The sequence below is a fragment of the Lates calcarifer genome, linkage group LG20 (genome assembly GCF_001640805.2).
Source record: "Lates calcarifer isolate ASB-BC8 linkage group LG20, TLL_Latcal_v3, whole genome shotgun sequence".
Classification (NCBI taxonomy): Eukaryota; Metazoa; Chordata; class Actinopteri; family Centropomidae; genus Lates; species Lates calcarifer.
Window position 1 is genome coordinate 15,624,281 of NC_066852.1, and position 21,476 is coordinate 15,645,756.

Genomic DNA, 21,476 nt, shown 5'->3' on the forward strand with positions numbered 1-21,476 from the left:
TTTTATGGGAACACGGGTTAGCTAACCGGAAAACTTGAATGGTACAAAACCAATTCAATTACTGTATATTATAATATTTAGTCTCACAAGAAATAACTTCTGTTTGTTGTTTTGTCATGTGTGGTTTTGGTGAACGTCTCCTTCCCTCATCTGAAGTTTTTGAAGCACGCTGTGGTCAAAAGTATGTAGACACTTATTCTATATTCTACCCACATGTGACTGTTGAATATGTGAATCCAAAACCATGGGTATTAATCTACTGCTATAACAGCCTCCAGTGTTCTGGGAAGGCTTTCCACCAGACTTTTTGGAACAATGTTTTGCTCCCCATTCTGCCACAACAGCATCAACGAGTTCAGGTACTGATGTTGTACTGGCTCATAGTTGACATTCAATTTCAGTTTAAAGGTGTTGCATGGGGTTGAGCAGATCTCTGTGCAGGTCAGTCCATTTCTTCCACACCAAACTGGGAAAAACATTTCTTTATGAATCTCAACTTTGTGCAGAAGGGAACTGTCATCTTGAAACAGTGCACTATTCAAATTGCAGCAGTAAGTTTTTCCTTCACTGGAACTAACAGCCAGCATTTGACTCTATAATGCAGATATGATATGGCTGCAGAGACACAATTATCCCTTGAATGAATAAAGTAAGGTATCTCAGGCCTCAGTTTAGTGATAAACACATGAATCAAATTCTCCAAAAGCCACAATTAATGAGAGAGCACAAGAGGGGTTTCAGCAACATCAAATTAAAAGGAAGACACAAAGATGAAAACAGGAAATAAGAGGATTCTCAACCTTCTGACTTTTTCCTCTACACATTAGAGATAATAGACAGATAGCACTATTTGATCTGATGGCCTGGACGCTTGACAGAGGTTACCTTCTTGCACACAGAATCACACAGATGAAACTAAAAGTTCAGGCTCAGGAAGCTACAAATGGAAGAATTAACTTCTCCTTTATTTGTTTCTTGCCTTTGGATTCTATTGGATTGAGTAATGCTGCTTTAACAAAGTCCAGCTTTTATTACTGAAGCAAGATACAGGCACAGATGTATTGTCCATTGTGTCAAACCTTTCTGATAAAGTCCCAGCAGAGTTACAGTGGTGTGTATATAAGCAAAAACAAACTGAACTGGGGGAAAAGTTAATGAGTTAGTGAGTGAGTTCTAGTGATCTTATGTTCACATTTTTATCACTTTATTATCATCATCAGGTGTTTGCTTTATCAAACCTGTGTCTCATGCTTGTGCAGCAAAGATGTCACACAAAAACTATAAAACTTCTCTCTTCCCCTGAGAAATGATGACACTGGTCTCATTTTAGTAAGCTATTAAGCTTTTCATGCGAGAGGAGACATTAAGGCTCAGAGTGTTAAGCTGATAAAATCGGAGCTGATCTTGATTCTCCGCTGCAGCTAATGGGATTACTCGCTCCTGTTCTTTTACTGATGCAATTAAAACACGGAGGCAATTCACACGCATTCACTCACTGGAGCAACTTAATTGAATGCGCCTTCTAAAGAGGCCTTAATGCTCTGTTTGTAGAAAGGACAATAAACGCGCAATAAATTATGAAAAAAATCTGTTGTAATTATGTGATTTATGTGGTTAACTTGGCACGCGCGGCTCAAAGCGGGAGACAGAAAAAATCACAGAAACGATTTAAAATGTTACGTTTGCTTGCAACATTTAATAAATGTAGTGATTTCGGGAACTTGAGCGAGCTGTGCCGCTGCGGAGAAGAGGTAGAGGTAGGGGGTCTCGGGTTTTATTTGCCAGCTCTTTGCATGGGATGGGGGGTGGTGGTTCTGTGTGGGGGTAACAGAAGCGTACCCCTCCCCTCTCTCTCTCTCTCTCTCTCACCCCGTCCTTCCCCCTCCTCCCTCCTCCTGCTCCCCTGGCCGCTCTCAGACCATTGTTGTTGTGACTGCCGTTCGGAGAGCAGCAGAGTGCTGTAGGAGGGCTGGTGTGTGTGAGGGACGCAGTCACTCGCTCCTCTCTCTCTCTCTTTCTCTGCTGTAGAAAAGAAACGGACTGAGGAGACAGAGCTCCACATTGCAGCGGCGGGAGCTCAGATCTTTGCCGGGATAAACTCGCCGAGGGGAAAGGAGAACTTGCAGAAGCGCTGCGTAAAGACGCACGTAAAGAGTTTTATCCAACACGGCGCTACAGTCTAACCTAAGAGGGGACTCTGAACCAAGGGGCACGTTTTATCACCCAAGCTTTTTCTCTCATTCTCTCTCATTCGCCACATCGGATCTTTTTTAAAAAAAAAAAACATCATCAGAGAGAGAAAGGGCAGGTTTTTACACGCGCAAATCCACTTTCTCGCCGCCCCTCTCTTTGGTTTTCTTTCTCTCCATGGATTTAGCGCTCTGAGCGACCGGCTGCAGTGGACTTTGCCCTCCCCCGGGGATCACAGCTCCTTCCCCCGGTCACCACCAGGAGAGACCGGCAGCTGTCGTTCATATTCCAGGGGTCTTGTTTTCTTGTTTGTTTTTTCTTGATGGATTTATAAACTCAATCACTCCGTGTTGAGCCGGATACAAAACACCCGAGAGCCGCTCACACAGAAACTTTGCTTTGGGAAAGGATACAGCGGGAATACCGGAGCTCCAAATGAGGATTTCAATATTCGCTCGAGTCGATCGGGACAAGGAGTGACCCACCACCACCATCACCATCACCTTGGTGCCAGTCATCACGGTGAGGACAGACCGGGAGGAAAGGAAAGGTGGGTGAAAACAGACTGAGACAGCTGGAGATTCTTGGAGAGTTTCATTCATTTACAGCGGGCATGGCGGAGTGAGGGTTAGTCCACAACAAAAAGCCTCTTAAGGAAGCTTCACATTCACTTATCTAATGCCTCAAATGTTGATATTAGGGCGATGTTACTCTTCTTTTTATTCGTCTTGTAGAAAACAGGGTACATTTCTTGAAGTAAGGCAGCACAAGGTATGTTTCTCCACCGCCTGACCTATCACTCATTTGATCACTCATTTGCATTGTAAACTAGCGGGTTAATCCACGTTTTGTAAATTTAAACGTAGATTTCGGTGAAGAAGCTGTGGTTTTGATGCCTGGCCAAGTTGAAGTTGTTGTGTTTTGCAACGCGCAGAGCCAAACAAGTCACTTAGTAGACATTGAACCTTCCACATGGACTATTTGTCAGCAGAGAAGACCGTGTCCCTCAGAGTCAGAGCGGAGTTTGAACCTTGTCAGACCACAGACCTCATTAAACCACATAAAAAACGACACATTTCATTCACGTTAAGGTGTCAAAATGAAAACGGGCGTTATGACAGTCCTGATCAGAGGCTCGTGCAGGAAAATCCTCTCAGGTTTGGTCCCTCGGTAGGAGTATTGCGGTTTGATTTGGCAACAGTTTCAGTCGTTTACTGATCCCAGGAGGTGTCTGACACTCTGCCGCATCGATCGATTTGACAGGCAACGTGACACACGTGCGGACACTGTAATCATTCAAGTCACTGTAACTGTACACTGTAACATAAATACTGACAGGTCTAACTTGTTTTTGGCAGCTCATAAGTTCAATATAACCTGCAGGGACCGTTTGACACTAATAGTCCATACAGGGCTGATTTATTGAGTGTGCTTTATGTGACAGAAATATGCAGTATATTAAAATATTTTCTAAAAAGGCCATACACAGTGGCGCCCTTCTCTCCGTCTCTTTTAGGGCTGAAAAGTAGAATACAGTAGAAGTGTTTTGGCTCCAGCTGAACACAGCAGAGTGCAGCAGCCAGGCAGCGTGCCAGCGGAATTAGCAGCAGCAGGAGAAAAAAGTTTTCCAGTCCTTAATTGAGAAAGAATACGTTTCATTCAGCGAGCTGGTTCTTTAAACGGTGTGTGTGTGTGTGTGTGTGTGTGTGGGCGCGGCCTGCAGGCATGGAGCGCACGCACCAGGGTCTGGCGCCTGTGCACAGTTGGCTCGACTCACAGCAGCAAAATCACTGTATTATTCCTGTAGCGTTCTTATAGGCTGTCACAGTTTATAGTTTGTCTGCAGAAAGAGTTTATGGAGATAGCGTTTTACATAAAACCGATTTTTAAATAGCTATATTATAATGTAATGTAATTGTTTTTATAGCAATAAAAGTAGAATAGTAATTTGTGATACTGGGTACTTACTGAATATATCTTTTATAATGACAACAAAATCAAACCTTTCGATCCACATTTGTGGACATTGGATGTTGTTTATTAACTCTTATTTTTTATCAGGAAACTTTATTTGAGTAAAGTTCTTTTATATTGATGTTACATATGTTTTATTAAGAAAACAAATGAATAAAACAGGCTTGTGTCAGAGCTGAAACAACAGGTAATGCATTAGCAAGTATTCTGAGTAATCAAATAAAAAAATAAATCATAAACACGAGTTTCAGCTTCATAATTGTAATAATAATTAATAATTAATAATTTGTAGACAGCACCACAGAAGAAGAAGAAAGTGATGGGCATTTTTCTCTATCTAACAGTTAATTGGTTAATTAAGAAAATAATCAGCATCCTAATAAATAATAGAAATAGTCTTAAGTTGCAGCCCAGTTACCAAATCTGCTGCTGTTTAAGATTCTTAAGTGAAGTTCAGAGATATACTCTGATATGAAACGCTCAAATTGAAGCTTTCACTATTGCCCTCTGAGACTAAATATGTGTCAAAGTGAGGAGACCGTGCTGTAAGTACATCATAAACCTGTTTTTGCTGCCTGTTTTGTATTTCCACCTCCTGTCCTGCACCTGAAGGCTCATCAGCTGCCAGCTTGAATCTCTGCTGCTCCTTCAGATTCTGTAGCTTCCTGGCAAGTTTCAAGTGTTTTCCCAGTAAGGGCCCATTATCCCGGGGCAGACTGAGCGCCATCCATTGACAAACAACAGGCGGTAACAGCCCTGCTCCTTATTCATGACGCAGGAGAGCCTGGACAATGTGAGGCCGACGGGACAGTTAGCAGGACATCTGGTTAAGAATACAGCTGCTCGCAGTCAAAACAGGCTCTCTCTCTCTTTAACTGTTTGGCTGAACAATTGTTTGTGTTTTTGCCACCCGTTTGAAAACCGAACAGAAAAGTTAGTGTCTTTAGCTGCTCTCCAGCCAGATCTCCCTAAAGAATCAAGTTTCTGATCAACAGATAACCGACCGTCTGTGTTTGTTTGTCCTCCCTTACCTCACAGGATCCAGATTTAGAGACTTTGTGGGCTTCTGAGATTGCCAATGCCAGGGACTGGAGTGTGAGGCCCACTCCAGGCTTCCAACATTTATCTCTACCTTTTAACCACAAGACACACACGTCACATCTGGAAGATGGCGAGGGTCTGCACGTTCTGCGTTCTCCTGCTCTGTTTGGTGGACAAAGTCTCGGCCAGGGCCATTGACGAAAGACGAACTAAAGGTAAGACGTCTGTTCTCCACTGAGATCATAACATTTTCTGGGCATCATAAGGTTTTCAGACAGTTTCCTTCATGTCATTACCTCTTACTCTTGGGGGACTGTGAATGTATCTGTAAAGGTTTTGATCAGTCCACTGTTGCTTTTTAGAGGGTTCTAGTTTTGTGTTAGCCATGACCCCAGAGGAAGTCCAGGTGACAGAAAAATGACAGAGAGGCTCTAGCAATGTCTTGGAAGGAGAGAAGAGATGGGGAAAAAAGCTCTCAGTGTTTTTGCTGCCGTAAACTGTGCTACCTGATCCATCCAAGGCCCTGGGGCTCGGAAGTGTAAATCTGCCTGGCTGTGTGCCAGCTGTAGAGGATGAAGGGGGGGGGTTCAGGGGCTTTTTCATTGATGCTTTACAAACAGGATCCAAAGCAATAAATCAGTCCCTGTCAGTTTTAACTTTCATCAAAATGTTTCTATCGATTTAAGTGTAATCAGTCTAACTGTTGGAATCTGCATTTTTAAAAAATGATTTTAATCGCTTGTATCTCTGCTGCAATAAGGCAACGCAGTTTTAATGTCAGATTAATAGGATGACATTTTCATCAGGATGGGTGTAGACTGATGAAAGACAAAGTGGATTGTTGTCCTGGAGGCATCAAGCACAGAAGTCTCATTTCCTTCACGGTGGCCTCACTTTGTTCTGCAGGGCCAGCTGGGGCTTGCTGTTCAGACGACAATGTGCAGAAAAGGCCTCTCAGCTTAATTTAAAAGGAGCATGAGTAAAGACTCAAACCAGGTTGATAACAGAAAGATATGTTGGTCATAAAACAAGTAAGTTTCACCTGTGGAGACAAATTATGGTGCAGATTTTTTTTTATTCAGTCAATATGGGCCACAGTGATCACAGAATCTCTACTCTGTGAGATCCTGTGATGGGCTGTCTCAGTAGGAAAGTTGGTTTTCAATTCTGTTTTAAATGAAAGTCTCATTGTATCAATCTACTACTATGTTACAATCTCTCATTCATCGTAACTGAGAGGAGACAGAGATATCAGAGAGAGAACGTGAACTTCCCCTTGATGTCAGTTGAAAGAGTTACAAGAGACCCTGCCACCTCCCCTCAGATGACTCCAGCTAAACAGAGATTGAGAGGGTCACAGGGATCCACAATGCCCTGACACTCCTGACAGGGTTGATTTAATTCAGTCTTCACTCTGGAGGGATGATTCAGAGAGTAAGAGTTGGACACAAAGAACATAGTTTGAATTTAATATTGGATGAGAGATACACAGGTTTTTTTTTTACAGCGTATGTTTTTTTTTTTCAGAGGAACGTGTTTCATCTAACAAAGCTTTTATTGATCTCTTTAAATAACCCTTGTGTTTTCTGTCACGTTGCTAATCTGATAATGGCTGTGAGTGAAAATAAATCACAGCGCTCTCCAAATATAATTATACATCTAATGTTACTAACTGCACGCTGCTGCTGCTGCTAAATACAGGGATCTGACTTGTCCAGTGTTTTTTTTTTCCTTCCCCCGGAGAAACTTATTTTCAGTCCTGTTTTCTCCCACATCATTACAGATTATATAAAAGTCTGAGTATAGCTTTTGTCTGTACTCTCCTGCTGTGATTTCAACTGCCCTCCATCTAAACAAAGCTGAATATAAGAAAGAATCCTGTGTTTTCCTTTAACATGGCATTTTGTATTAAAATTGCAAAATCAAGAAAGGAAATGCTGTTAATTATTTCATTAATCAGTGACAGGGAGACATTTGCGAGACTGAAGAGAACAGAGTGCGCCAAAGAGCGCCATCTTTTCCTTTGGTCTCTGAAAAGATGAACTGGGTTGGCATTTTTTTAGGAGTGCATCTGCTGGTCAGGCAGGGTGCTCAGGCCAGAGCTGCTTGTGGACAGAGTTGGTCCAGTGAGTGGGTTGTGATTTTTTAAGTTTACGTTCAAAGCTGCTTCATGAACTTTGATGGGCAAAGACAAAGTTGCCTTTGAATGCAAAATAGAGGGAACTAGGATAAAGAGATTAATCTCAGTAATTCCAAAACAGCGGGAGCCAATCAGGAACAAGACTGGGAGATCTGGTAATTAAACTGGTATGAAGTACATACTGTATTAGTGGATTTTGCTGCTGAAAGTTCCCTTGGTCGGGGCATGGAGGCCTCTTCATTGTCCCAACTGGTTTCCACAGAGGGCTCTGCTGCCAGCCCAGCCGGCTGGCTGACTGGCTGGCTTGCAGCAGCTGAGCGGTTTGTTTGTGATGTGTTGTGTTTTGTTTGCCCCCTCGCCTCTGGGTGACAATTCACACTCTGCTGCAAGTTCAACTCTAGGGCACCGTCCCTATCCCTGCAAGTTCATTAGCATGGCTGCAAAGTGTGTGTGTGTCTATATGTGTGTTCAAATCTGTGATTTACTGCAGACTATTTTGTGCTCAAGTTTGCTCCACTAGAGGAAAATGTGTGGTTTGTTGGGATAAAATTAATTTTCTTAATGTTTGGAACTCAGAGGACACAGTCAGTAGTTTCTCAGTCTAAACAGATTAAATGATGAGTGTGTCCACATTATAACTAGCCACCAAGACCTTTCTGTTTTTCCTTTGGCTTTTTCAACCAATCACTGGTTCCGATTTTCCACTCCCAAGGTTGAAACCTTGTATTTGTTCCTGAAAGCATTACCTTTACGTTTACTCTAAGCGATTAAGGAGAAAAAAAGCCACGCTTCACTCCGACAAGAGAACAGATTGCCTTTTCACTAAGGGCTCGCAGGAAGCAATCAGACAGAAAATTGCCCATTGGAAAATTGCTCATTCTGAGTGACTGAGCAGTGAGCAAGGTCCCCAGCCAGGGCGCACATATGCTCTGACAAGCGAGTGGGCGAGCACATAAGTGGTTGAGTGACCCACCGAATGGATGGCACTGTGGCTGATGGTGACACGATAGTAGCCGGGTTATCAGGGCACTCTATCACCAGTTCCTGGTGGCATTAAATGACTGCGGCTGTTTAGGAACACGGTGTTCAGTTGCCGAACCTTTCAGAGGTAAACTGAAACCGCCAGCATGTGTTTTGACAATTTTTGTCCTGTTCACTCAGGGCGCATTCAGACCAAGGACTCCTTTATTCTGTGAAATAACTGTATCGTGACACCTGAAACTTAGTTCTTCTAGACATAAATGACCATCATTCGCAGGAAAAGGTTAGATAGCAGGCAGTGCCTTGTCCAATCACTCACAATAAAATTCACAAGAGGGTAAAAAACAATCCTTTGTTCGCCAGATCTACGGGTCTCCAGACCTCTGATCGTGCCAGGTTACCCAGAAAACACCACAGCGGTGGTGGGCGGTCAGGCGAAGCTGACGTGTAAAGTCCACAGGCTGGCATCCACCAAGGTGCAGTGGCTGAAGACGGAGGTCAGCCAGGGAGGACCGCCTCGCCTCAGGGCTCTGACGGTGAGAAGCTGACACACCCATTTTCTGCTTAGAGAGTGTTTTGATTCTGTTTTTGTCAAATTAACAAAATGATCTCTCCTCCGTGCAGGCCCTGCAGAGCAACGCGTCCAAGCTCAACACCCTGCATCTGTCCAATATCACTGTGGAAGATGCAGGAGAGTACATCTGCATGGCCGAGAGCACCCATGCAGGACAGACGGTACAGGCCATGCAGTCGGCATGGCTGGACGTCCTGCCTGGTGAGACACACATGTCACCAGCTTTTGCACAGCTTGTTGGACTTTTAAGCCACTATAGTTTGAGCATTCATTCATAATACAGTATCACACTGTTTTCTAACCTCAACGTTTCCCCTCTGTAGGCACCATCATTTCCCGAACAGTGGAACTGAGTGCTGCTGAAATCCCACCAGGTAAGTGTGTATGAGAAAACAATGGATGTGTTTCTTTTATTTCCAATTGAAAACAATCACTGTAGAGTCTCAAAACATTTGTTATACCCTGAAAAGACAGAGCAACTATTGAAGGTGGTATGGCAGCCATCTGTGCGGGCTCAAACACAAACATCCTCCTCTCCAGGCTGGAATGAACTTCTCTCCTCCCTTCGCTCACTTAGATCTCCAGTGAACCTTCACCGCCCCTCAGATTTACTCTCCATCCACTGTCACGCTGCAACATGTTCATTAGCTTTAGTTTCTCTTCCTCCTCATTTCTTTTCTTCTTATTTTTTGAGTGAGTGAGCAAGGATGGGAGGGAGTTTGCAGTGTTAGCTAGATCGCTCTCAGTCCCACAATAATCCACACAGGGACAAAAAGATGAAGAGGAGGGGGTGTGTGGAGGAGGGTTGGGTCAGTTAGGCCTCCTGGTCTCCATGGTAATTTCATTGTATGTGTGTGTGTGGGGATGGGAGATAATGGGGTTGAGGAGTTGAAGGTCATAGTTGAGGGGTTGGCTACTTGCTTTAGAGAGGCGATAAAGAAATGACCTGCTGACTGGCCTTCTCTGCGAGGTGATGTGTGAAAAAGACATTAATTGAAAGTGAATGACAGGAAAGAAAGTATGAAAAAAACCAGGCAAAACAAGATCATGAACATCAATGTAAAAATATGCTTCTGCTGCCTGGTTTCAACAGATGTTCTTGAGGACCTGAGTGAGGATACCACGGAGCATCTTCTGCTAGAGCCGGGCAACGTGCTGAAACTGCGCTGTGACATGAGCACAAGGCCCGGCATGGCAGTGAACTGGTACAAGGAGGGAGGCCGGGTTCTGCCCACACCCCGCATCCAGATCCGTGGCGCCATCATGGAGATCACGGACGTAACATATGAGGATTCGGGTGTTTATGTTTGTGTTCTCCGGGGAACCAAAGAGCCTGTGAGAAACTTCACCATCACTGTAACAGGTGAAGACACTAACACTGTTGTGTATTGCTTTAAGAGTTTTACAAAGCAAGTCACGGCTTCAGTCAGTGATAATATGGTTACCTAAACAAAGCTGAGGATGTTACATCATTTTAGAGCTCACATGATTGCCCAATTGATTCATTTATTAGCATATCTACATAAAAGTATTAAGCAACTATTAATCAAATAGTAACTGAAGTAATTTTTTAATTGGGTCCAGCTATTCAAATTTGTATATTTGCTGCTTTTCTTAGTCTCACGTGATAGAAAACCGATTGATTAACCACTTTCTGAAAAATTTCTGATCAAACAATTAATCCATGAATGTGCAAATCTGAATGATGTGAATTAAATGTTTGAAGTTCACTGTAGAATTTGTTTCCCAGCTACTTAATATCTTCATACCATCTATATTTGTCATGTGTCCAGACTCATTGGGGTCGGGAGATGATGACGAGGACAACGGCTTGGAGGACTCATCGGCTGAGATCGAAAATGACCAGGTTTACATCTCAAGAGGTGTGTTGGTTGTGGTAGCTGTAATCCTTGAGGATTGAGGAGAACTCAATCTCTTGGCATCATCAGAGCGTTTTGACTAACAGTTTATTGGCTGGTCTGTGTCCACCCAGGTCCCTATTGGACTCACACCCAGCGTATGGAGAAGAAGCTGTATGCTGTTCCTGCGGGCAACACGGTTAAGTTTCGTTGCCCGGCCATGGGAAGCCCCATGCCAAGCATTCGCTGGCTCAAAAATGGGCGTGAATTTAGAGGAGAGCATCGCATTGGAGGCATTAAGGTTAGAAATTTGAATGATCTAGCAGACCTTTGATTGTCAGTATTGTCACTTGCTTTGAGTTGGTTGTAGTTTTTCTTTGCTCAACCATTGCTTGTACTTCATCATGTTATCCTGATCATAAACTCCTGAGACTCCTGAGTTAATGTTATTTCATGTGTCTTTTGACAGCTGAGACACCAGCACTGGAGCCTGGTGATGGAGAGCGTTGTTCCTTCGGACAGAGGAAACTACACCTGCGTGGTGGAGAACAAATATGGCTCCATCTCTCACAGCTACGTCCTCGATGTCCTGGGTAAGATGTGATGATACATAGTTCAGGGCCATCTAGACTATTTGTCTTTCTTTACCAATATTTTGTGGAAATGTTCAACAGCTACTAGTACATAAATAATAATCTTCAAAACAGGCATAAGATGTTGTTCTAAACCTTAATGATTTGTGACTGGCTGACAGTATTTATAGCAGCAATAGCAACAGTTATTTGTTAGCACATAGGAAACAGCATCATGTCTTCAAATAAAGCCTCCAGTCTGAGGGAGGGGATAACCAGAGGGGTGAGGAGAAGGTGACAGGGGCTGGTGTGGACGCCTGACCGTCCACATTTTGCCCGTCACAGCGGACGCCAGGCGTCCACACCAGTTTTCTACCTGACCTGTGACAGGAGATCAAGGAGGACTGTGGTTTATTTGTTCGTTTGTTCGCTGTCCGTCCACCACGGGGTCAGTTTCTGTCCCCGCTGACGGGGGGAGAAGACTAACGAGACAACTAACGAGATCAGAGAGCGAGAGCAACCACAGATCAAAGAGACCCCGGCAACCAGCTGACAAAGAGCCACACTAATGGAACAGATTTTCATCCTGAAATGACATTTTCTGCTCTTTTGCCAGCAGACAAACACATTATAGGTACCAGTGACAACTGCTGGCCATTTTCAGACATTTGTTTACAAGTATCTGGATGTTTTAGCCACAGTTTGGTGCGACTCCAGTTTCCCCCTCATTTGTCCTGCTTTCATGGACTCCTGGTATGAGGGGTGTTTCTGAGACTGTTAGAATTAAACCATGCTTGGCAGATCAGTTAAATATCTGTCTCCATGTCTCTGGATCACCTTTGAACTCTTGCCCTGAGAGGAGGGGGGATTCCTTTAAACTGTGGAGCTTAGTGAGATATTTCAAAGTCTCTGCTCACTTCACTCACATCCTCTCTGATTTCTTCCCTATACAGAGCGCTCCCCCCATAGGCCCATCCTGCAGGCTGGTCTGCCAGCCAACACCACAGCAGTGGTGGGCAGTGACGTCCAGTTCCACTGTAAGGTCTATAGTGACGCGCAGCCTCACATTCAGTGGCTTAAACACATTGAAAGAAATGGCAGCCGCTTTGGTCCTGATGGCACACCTTATGTACAGGTTCTCAAGGTTGGTGACGTATTAGAGTTTTTTTTTAGGTTTGTTTAAAAAAAGAACATTTTAAAAGACATTGTGTTGTGACGATCGTTGTGTACTAACTTTTTCTGTCACTTTCTGCGTATGTGTTGAGCAGACCGGCAGTCTGAACATGTCAGAGGTGGAGGTGCTCTACCTGTCCAAAGTTACCATGGAGGATGCAGGAGAGTATACCTGTCTGGCTGGAAATTCAATCGGTTTCGCCCACCAGTCTGCTTGGCTGACTGTCATCTCAGGTAAAGGACAAAGATTTTATTCAATTGCTTTTAATTGTCTTTGCCCTCTGTAAGTAGTTTTTGGTTTGTCACTTTCGGGGGGTAAAAGCATTTTTTTCCGTCTACAGAAGAGGAAGCAGCAGATGCTATGGACACCATTGAGACCAAGTACACCGACATCATCATCTACGCCTGTGGTTTCCTGGCACTGATCATGGCCATCGTCATCGTGGTTTTGTGTCGAATGCAGGTCCACCCTAGAAGGGAGCCATTTGATGCTCTTCCTGTTCAGAAGCTCTCCAAGTTCCCTCTTCGCAGACAGGTACAGAGCATTATGTATCGTGGCAACTTAAATCTGTCTCCTTTAATAGATGGCCAGGTTACGCTGAAAGCAATGTCCAACCATGTCTGAAGAAAAATGAGTTTATAGCTGTTCTGAAACCTTCCTGTATGTTCCTAGTTACTAACTAAATTCTCCCTTTCTGTATCTCCTCCTTTAGTACTCAGTCGAGTCCAACTCATCAGGGAAGTCCAGCGCGTCTCTGATGAGGGTGGCTCGCCTTTCGTCCAGCTGTTCTCCCATGCTGGCTGGAGTCATGGAGTTTGAGTTGCCCTATGACCCAGACTGGGAGTTCCCCAGAGAGAAGTAAGTTATGTGTAATGTAGAGTCAGTTGAGTCATAATTTGCAAAGAATGTAGCTCATATTTTGGAAATTATGCCCACCCTTACATTTGAAATCATTATGAAAGGGTTCTGTGTCGAAGTTTACATTAAAGTTGTACCTCTTGCATAGAGAGTATTTCTTCACAAAGTTTAGTTTGGCTGCCGGGATCTAGACTCATTTAAACATTGTAGCTCTCGCATCATGCGGGGACCTAAAAAGAGACAAGTCCGCAGCCCATTTTTGGCTCTGCCCAACCCATGTTTTAAGAAACCAGAGCCTAAAATTATGGATTTGTACAGTTTTCATTTGGACATACATACTTTCACTAACGCTCGCTCTTTCTCTCTGTAGTCTAACATTGGGCAAACCTCTAGGAGAAGGCTGCTTTGGTCAGGTGGTCAGAGCTGAGGCCTATGGCATCAACAAGGACAGTCCAGACCAGGCCACCACTGTGGCAGTCAAGATGCTCAAAGGTAGGAGAGGAAATGATACAGACACAGAAATACCCAAGGGATTAGACTGAAGTCTGCAGTCTGTGATGAGGGCATGCTTGTCTAAATGAGAGGTATTTTTCCCCTCAGATGACGCCACAGACAAAGATCTAGCAGATCTCATCTCAGAGATGGAGCTGATGAAGGTGATGGACAAACACAAGAACATCATCAACCTGTTGGGAGTCTGCACACAGGATGGTGAGCGTCTGACAAATGACTGAGGCTTTCTCATTTGTTGTCTCAGCTTGTGATCAGTCAAATTATATTGATGGTCTTATTGGCTCCCAAGCTAGAGAGCATTAATGAAAGGACAGCATTCTGTTTGTTAACACAAATTAGAACACACGCGCCCTTATTTTGAAAAGAAAACAATGCCTTTCTCTTTACCTTCTCAACCTCCTCCCAAGCCACATTGTAAATCTTAATAAACCAACCTAAATGAAACAGGCTTTCAACTATGGTGGTCCCAACAGTAGAAACAATCCTGTCTTTCACCCCCAGGCCCTCTGTATGTGCTGGTGGAGTATGCCTCCAAAGGCAGTCTGAGGGAGTACCTGCGGGCCCGGCGACCCCCAGGTATGGACTACACTTTTGATGTGACCAAGGTGCCTGAGGAGCAGCTCACCTTCAAAGACCTGCTGTCTTGTGCCTACCAGGTGGCCCGAGGGATGGAGTACCTGGCCTCTAAAAGGGTAAGAACTTGTAGTAGCAGCGTGTCTGAATCTCTTTGTGGTATAATTTGTTAAATTATACTTTAGTGTTGGTACTTTGTGTCTGGGGGATTGCTGTGAAGTCCTTTTCAGTTGAAGTAGCCAAGAAACTAAAATTTAATGCTGAAACAATTCGATTAATCGATCAGTCAACTCAGATAAAGTCAGTTGATCAATGCTTGCATACCCCTACACGTGTGCTTTGTATTGATTCAATAATAATAATAATAATTTGAGATTTCTAATATATAGAAATTTCATTGTAATTGCCAGATGGTGGATTTTGCGTTTGGGGTGCTCTAAGGAACTTAACACATATTGGTCCTCATTACAGTTAAATGTGGCCATGTCCCTGGGTAGGAAATACAGCCACAAAATGAAAGCAGGATAGTAAAATGCTTACATTTGTGGACTTCTAAATTGTATCATGGGATGTAATATCAGGAGTTTGGTTCTGACTTGAAAGGAAATGTGATTAGGATTGGGTTCCTTTGTGCAATTCAGTGTTTTTGTATTTGCGCACTTGGCCTTCAGATGGATGAGTTTGTTTCAGATGGGTCTGGATGGCAGCTCCAGCTCTTTCCTTCCCCCGGTCTCTGTTGTCGTCCTCTGTGCTTCTGTCTGTCCCTTTCTTTCCATTCTTCCCATTCCCACCCCCCCATGTTTCGATTCCTTTCATTTTCCCAGCATGCACTCTGTCTGTGTGCTTCTTATCAACACGTCTCTTTGTCTGGCAGCCGGTGTCTCAGACAGGCATTCCTGAACAGAAAGCTGCCGCAGCCTCAGCACTGTTTACTCTTCTCCATCCATCTGTCCGTCCCTCCATCGCCGGGTCTTTGTCCTTTTTAGCGCTGCCATAAATCTGTTAGCAAACAGGCAAGAGAGCCATCGTTTGGGTGTAGGCATCAGGTTTCTGGCCCTGCAGCCTCCTAAGAATGCAGGAGCCTGAAACTAACCCTCCATTATGGGGAGACCCACAAACCAAGACTGGTTCATTTCGCACGTCCCCACAAATCCCACGTCTATTTCGAATGAAAACCAAAATAAACTTAATGACATCCATTCAATGTGGGCAAACAGTTTCTTTCTTTTTTTCCTCCCAAAGGGTTGTTTTTTCTTCAAACTCCCGGGTTTCTATATAAAGACATTTTAATTTTGTTGCGTTCACTAAAATGAGACACTGTGTGTTGACTTTAGTCTCCTGAGTCTTTTCATTTTTGGAGAAAAATCTGCAGTGAATCATTTCTACCTCCCCTACCTTCGTGTTTTTACCAAATCATGGCCTGGAGCAGACAGAAACATGTCATGTCACAAACTGAAATTCAAAAGACCATTTCAGGAATATAAAACTTTAGATAATTAAGTTTGGTTCAACCTTCGTGGCTAGGACTGTAAATTTATACCTCTGCTAAAGGGAGCGTGGATACAACACTAAAAGCGGCAACATACTCAATGAAAAACAATGTATTCAGCCCATTTTCCCAATTAGATCTCTGATCCCACTAACCAGCACCATTTAAACTTTATGCTAATCTTCTAATCTGGCGACCCAGCAGTTGGCCTAAAGCTCATTTTAGGGTTTTGTCATTCCTCAATTCTCACTCTTTCTCCTCCTCCTCTCTCTCTGCAGTGCATCCACAGAGATTTGGCAGCCAGGAACGTTCTGGTGACAGAGGACAATGTGATGAAGATTGCTGACTTTGGCCTGGCCAGAGGAGTCCACCAGATCGACTACTACAAGAAAACCACCAACGTGAGTGACGGTTTGCAGCCGCATATTTTCAGGAATCACTTTGTGACTTTCCAGTGGGAGAACTCTGTTTTCCAGCAGTTAATGAGTGGGGTAGACTGCAGCCAAATTACTGCTCTCCTTTTTCTTTTCCACAGTTGAGAGGCTAAGAAGTTGTCATCATGTAGCATAACATTTCAGGGAAAATATTCTTTTCCTGCTTTCCTTGATCCAATGTCTTTATGCAAATGATCAGCTGCAAAAAAAGAGTTACCTCAGTAACTAAAATGTTAATCAAGTAGGAGATCGAGCTGAATCTGACGTCTCTGTTATAGTCCAGATATCTGGTTTATTAAAAGGTTAAACTTAAAAAAACTACCTCACCAGCCCTGCTTGTAAACATGTCTGCCCCTCAGTCAGGTTCCTCCTGCCTGGCTCCTTTCACAGCTTTAATGCTCCTCAAGACAGATGTCTGATGTTTCCCTCTGATTGGCAGCAGGCTTAATGGGACTTAATTAGAAAAGAGGGGAGATGAGGACGGAGGAGGGGGAGGATTGCGAGGGAGGAATGAGAGGGCACTGAGAGATGTAGAGTGAGAATGTGGTTTGGAAGAAAAATGTTTACAGTGAGGCAAAAGAAGAAAAAAAAAAGCGGAGCTCTAATGTTTCCATGTCCATTCCAGGGGCGGCTGCCGGTGAAGTGGATGGCACCAGAAGCCTTGTTTGACAGAGTCTACACACACCAGAGTGACGTGTAAGTTTAACTTCTCAAACTCAAAGTCTGTGCGGTACAAGACTGATGTAAATTACAGTAAAATGACAAGGCTTCATATTTCCTTTTATAGTAGAGAGAAATAAATATACATCCTTGTCATTAATACTCTGCCTCTCCTCGTCTTTCGCCTGTCCTCAGGTGGTCGTTTGGTGTACTCATGTGGGAGATCTTCACGCTGGGTGGCTCGCCATACCCTGGCATCCCTGTCGAAGAACTCTTCAAGCTGCTGAAGGAAGGACATCGAATGGACAAACCCTCCAACTGCACACATGAACTGTAAGCAGGAGCTCCCCCCTTTAATTTTCTACTGTTAGGGTCGTCTACACCCATCTACGTTAGCCAAGAGAATCTTATGTTGTTTGAAGATATTTTGTTACAGTAAAGAGGTAGAGTGGTGATTTATTGTTGTTAAGTGTTTGTGTTTTTTCCTCTGCAGCTACATGATGATGCGCGAGTGCTGGCATGCTGCTCCCACCCAGAGACCGACGTTCAAACAGCTGGTGGAGGAGCTGGACAGAGTGCTGCTGTCTATCTCTGACGAGGTGGGCTTCAAACACACACACACACACACACAAACATGCACACATGCTAACATATTCACTCATGAAGATGTACACACACATTTTCTACTTCCTCTCTCAATCTGATGCCCAGATGTCCCCAATACACAAGAGTCAAAGCGTAGAGAGTCTGCTCTAAAGACTCCAAGCAACAAAACCAAAACCAAATGTGTTTTACTGTTGAAATTGATGAAATGTCAGAGACTTTTCCATAGATCAGTCAACAGCTGATGTGATTGATTTGTTTGTCTTTACTTGCACTTAATCACAGAACTTTATAGGCTTAGATACAGACCTAAGAACCTTTCAACTTAACCAAATCCAAAAATTATTGGTCCAAAAATGTTGTTTTTGTGCCACTGTTTGCTGTTTACATTTCTATGTAGTTTCCTTTTCTGCTTCCATGGAGACAACAACAGTTGGCTAATGTCTGGACTTCCTCTCTCCTCTCAGTATTTGGACCTGTCGACGCCCTTCGAGCAGTACTCCCCGTCATGCGAGGACACGTCTAGCTCCTGCTCCTCTGACAACGACTCCGTTTTTACCCACGATGCCTTGTCCACCGACCCCTGTCTCCTGGGCTACCAGGATGTGCGCTCCCGGATAGACATGAAGACTGCGCTCCGATAGGCACTCACACATATACACACACACCAACACAACACAACACTGACGGCCATGCTGAAGGTCCCCAACAGCATTTCTAAAGTTAAGTTAAAGTTTTTATTCTTGTCAATTTTTACATTGGACCTTCATTATGGCACCACACAAAGCCCTTAGATATAGGCGGGCATCTTTTACACACACATACACACAAATACACACATGTGCACATGGAGCACTGAGGCCGTTGGGCTTCATTACATGGTGGAGATTTGTAGGAAGGCGTTTGACTGTGGGCAGAAGAACGAGCAGAAGAAAAGACGATAAACAAACAAAACATGGTACTTTGGACTTTCAGCTCGGGCACTGTACTCAAGAACAGTTGTAACGTTGGAAAACTGCGGCACTAAACACAACAGCAGAGACCCTGGTACTCACAATGACTTCTTTGATCAGCTCTTCCTCAGAGAAGCGATGGACAATGATCTCCTCACACAAACTCAACCCAAAACCAGGGCTTGAAACCTCGGTGATAAAGACATTTTTAAAAAATTATTTTGCTATGATAAAAAAAGAAGAAACTGATTGTTAAATATAAATCTCTCTATATAAGATTATTTTACTTTTGTGTTGCTTATTTAAAAAGAAAACGGTCTTAAATCTCAGGATCTCTCGTGCTAAGAAGCTGCTGTAACAGCAGCAAAGTGCCTGAATTTATGATTTCCTGTGAATATATTAGAATATAAAAAATATTGTATGTACATATCAACAACAGAAAGACAATTGCCTTTTTATAAATTATTCTGAATGACACACTCACAAAAAATGAAGGGTATTGGAGGCGAAAGAAGAGAGGAATTTTATCAAGTGTTTCAAGTGCCAAGCCTGTCACAGCTGTCAAACTGTCTTCATGTTCAAGTTTCATTCCAAAATACGACCACACAGAACGTCCTCTATTAAATACACTTTCCCAAATGGGACCTTAAATTTACAATTTGTAATCTGAATGTAAATTTAAAAAATCCAAACACAATTGGAGTTGCTCCCAAATCATGAACTAACAGTAGATGTTGTTAAAATTTGGTTTGCATCAGCAACAACAACTTTTGCAAACATTGTCTAAAAACCACCCTGTATTCTGATTTATGACCAACTGAGAAACACAAATTATCTAATTTTCCATTGACAATTCAAGCCTCAAGTGTTTGTGGTCAAACAATTATGGATTGGGCCTTAAAAGACGGCTTAAAGTTGGGAAATTTTGGAATAAAACCCTCCATTTGTCATTTTGTAGTGCTGCAGCCTTCAGCCCAAGAAAACAATTAGTGGGTAAATGCAAGAAGGAGCCCAGTTATTGTTGCTGTTGTTGGATGAAAACCACAAATTTGCAAAACTCTTTGGACACAAAGAAAGAAAAAGCAAAGTTTCTCACAGGCTTTAATGTGTTTAAAATGAGTTTTGAGCAGGTCTCCAAACCCCAAAGGTCACAAGACAGACTCATTTACAAGTAAAAACAACCATGTAAACTTTGAGACAACATCTCGTGGTCTTCCTCTAACAACAGCTTTGCTTGTTCAGTCTTTCCCTACATTGCTGCTTTGTCAGAGACAGTGCGTCCACGGTGGGACTCACCCTGAAAAGGAGGACTGACGATTCAGCCCGAGGACTCTGTGGGGAGCTGGCCCAGGCGCACTGTCACTGCTGACAAGGAGAGGAGGGCAGGGAAGGGGAGGTGGGTTTGGGGGGGACACTGAATGTGAAAGCCAGTGTGATTGATTTCAAATAGAGGAGAAGGGGGAGGGACTCTCCTTTGTTTGGCTGTAACCCTTCACCCAACCCAATCTGTTGGCGAGGGGTCCTCAGGTCCGCAGCCTGGCCGGACAATGAAGGCTTTGCAGCCTTAATGGGTGTGACTACGGACCAGAGGGAGTTTTAGGGGGTGGTGGTGGTGGTGTGGGGATAGCTTGGGCTTGTGTGCAAATGAAGAGGCTCTTATTATGGTAATGGTCTCCTCTTCTCTTCCAAAGGCCCCTATCTTTATCCATAGCCACCATCTTTTAAATTACAAATCTTAATTCACATTCGCCGCTCTGCCGCTGCCACCAGGACCAGCTGCAGAAAATTCCCCTGTGGGGTAAAAATGCCAACTGGGTCCAGGTCTGCCTCCTGAATCTGACCACAGACAAAACAACTAAAGACACAAACAAAATAACCATTGACAGTTGTTGTGTGGAAAGAGACCTTTCTCCAGATCTTTGATCCCTCAAAGATCAACACTTAGCAGTTGGTCAACGGTAAATCTGCCTGTCAGGATTCACCAAACTCCATTCAGAATTGGGTAAATTTACTCATTAATGCTGGTGAAACACACAACCTCCTTCAGTCTCCTGAAAGAAATTTCATTTGGCTAATATAGGCATCACAAGTTGTACTACACCATTATTTTCTGGTCCTTTTTCTTCCAGATGTTGGAAAGAAAATGTAACTGTTTAATTCTAAAATGCTTTAAATTCGTCACTCAGTCCATTTTACTGTGCACAAAACCAGTCAGCCATTTCATCAAGGAAGGATTAACGTTATCTACTCTGCTCATTTGTTTGCATTTTGTGACAGCTGGTGTCTCTGATGGATATCTCATTTTGGGATGAAGCTCTTGCATTTACATGAAGTGTCCGGATACAATTTGCATCTTTACATTCCAGTTATCCCAGATACAAACTGTAACCAATCACAACGTTCTTACACATTTCCTCAAGAGAATTATTTTAGAAATATCTAATTTATTTGTTTATTGTTTTGTTTTTATATGAAATAAAGTATAATTTAAAATAAAGCATGTCCTTGTCTATGTGTTAGCTAGAAAAAAAAGGTAATTCAGTCTGTCAGGGTAGACAAAAACCAGACTCAGAGTAGAAGCCAAAAACATCCTGATTCTGGGCAAGTTGTTATCGTTCTCATCAGCTAATATGCTCTCATTTTAAACCTACAAAAACAGAAATGTTCTCCTTGTGCTGTGGGCTGTCGTCAGGCTCAGAGGACACCTGGCTCACAGTGGAGGCTCGTCAGCTTATCTAGTTCACCTGGACTCTTTGGCTATAAAAGCTGGTCCATGTGCTCTCTTGTCTCAGTTGGCTTCTGCTCTGCACTGGCTTGTCTTCATTTTGCACCTCAACAAAAGCACATTTCTGTTAACTTTGGTTTAATAAATATCATCTTATTTCGGT

At 43.4% G+C, this 21,476-nt stretch overlaps 1 protein-coding gene across 1 annotated transcript; it reads left to right on the forward strand.

The window, feature by feature from the left end:
* Positions 1 to 1,929: 1,929 nt before the first annotated feature.
* On the forward strand, positions 1,930 to 21,085 carry fgfr4 (fibroblast growth factor receptor 4). Its single transcript, XM_018692200.2, has 21 exons — positions 1,930 to 2,740; positions 5,203 to 5,420; positions 8,690 to 8,862; positions 8,951 to 9,101; positions 9,224 to 9,274; positions 9,994 to 10,263; positions 10,694 to 10,783; positions 10,894 to 11,060; positions 11,229 to 11,352; positions 12,285 to 12,475; positions 12,600 to 12,738; positions 12,846 to 13,039; positions 13,218 to 13,363; positions 13,734 to 13,855; positions 13,964 to 14,074; positions 14,378 to 14,568; positions 16,217 to 16,339; positions 16,998 to 17,068; positions 17,228 to 17,365; positions 17,526 to 17,631; positions 18,103 to 21,085. Exons 2-21 carry the CDS (start codon positions 5,333 to 5,335, stop codon positions 18,277 to 18,279), a joined length of 2,823 nt encoding a protein of 940 aa, XP_018547716.1. The 5' UTR covers positions 1,930 to 2,740; positions 5,203 to 5,332; the 3' UTR covers positions 18,280 to 21,085.
* The last annotated feature ends 391 nt before the right edge of the window (positions 21,086 to 21,476 follow it).

Excerpts from the sequence above, each read along its gene's own strand:
- fgfr4 (XM_018692200.2), top strand. The coding sequence starts at position 5,333 with ATGGCGAGGGTCTGCACGTTCTGCGTTCTCCTGCTCTGTTTGGTGGAC. Across the intron at positions 9,275-9,993 it reads TGCTGCTGAAATCCCACCAG|ATGTTCTTGAGGACCTGAGT; the intron begins GTAAGTGTGTAT and ends TGGTTTCAACAG. Across the intron at positions 12,739-12,845 it reads TTGGCTGACTGTCATCTCAG|AAGAGGAAGCAGCAGATGCT; the intron begins GTAAAGGACAAA and ends TTCCGTCTACAG.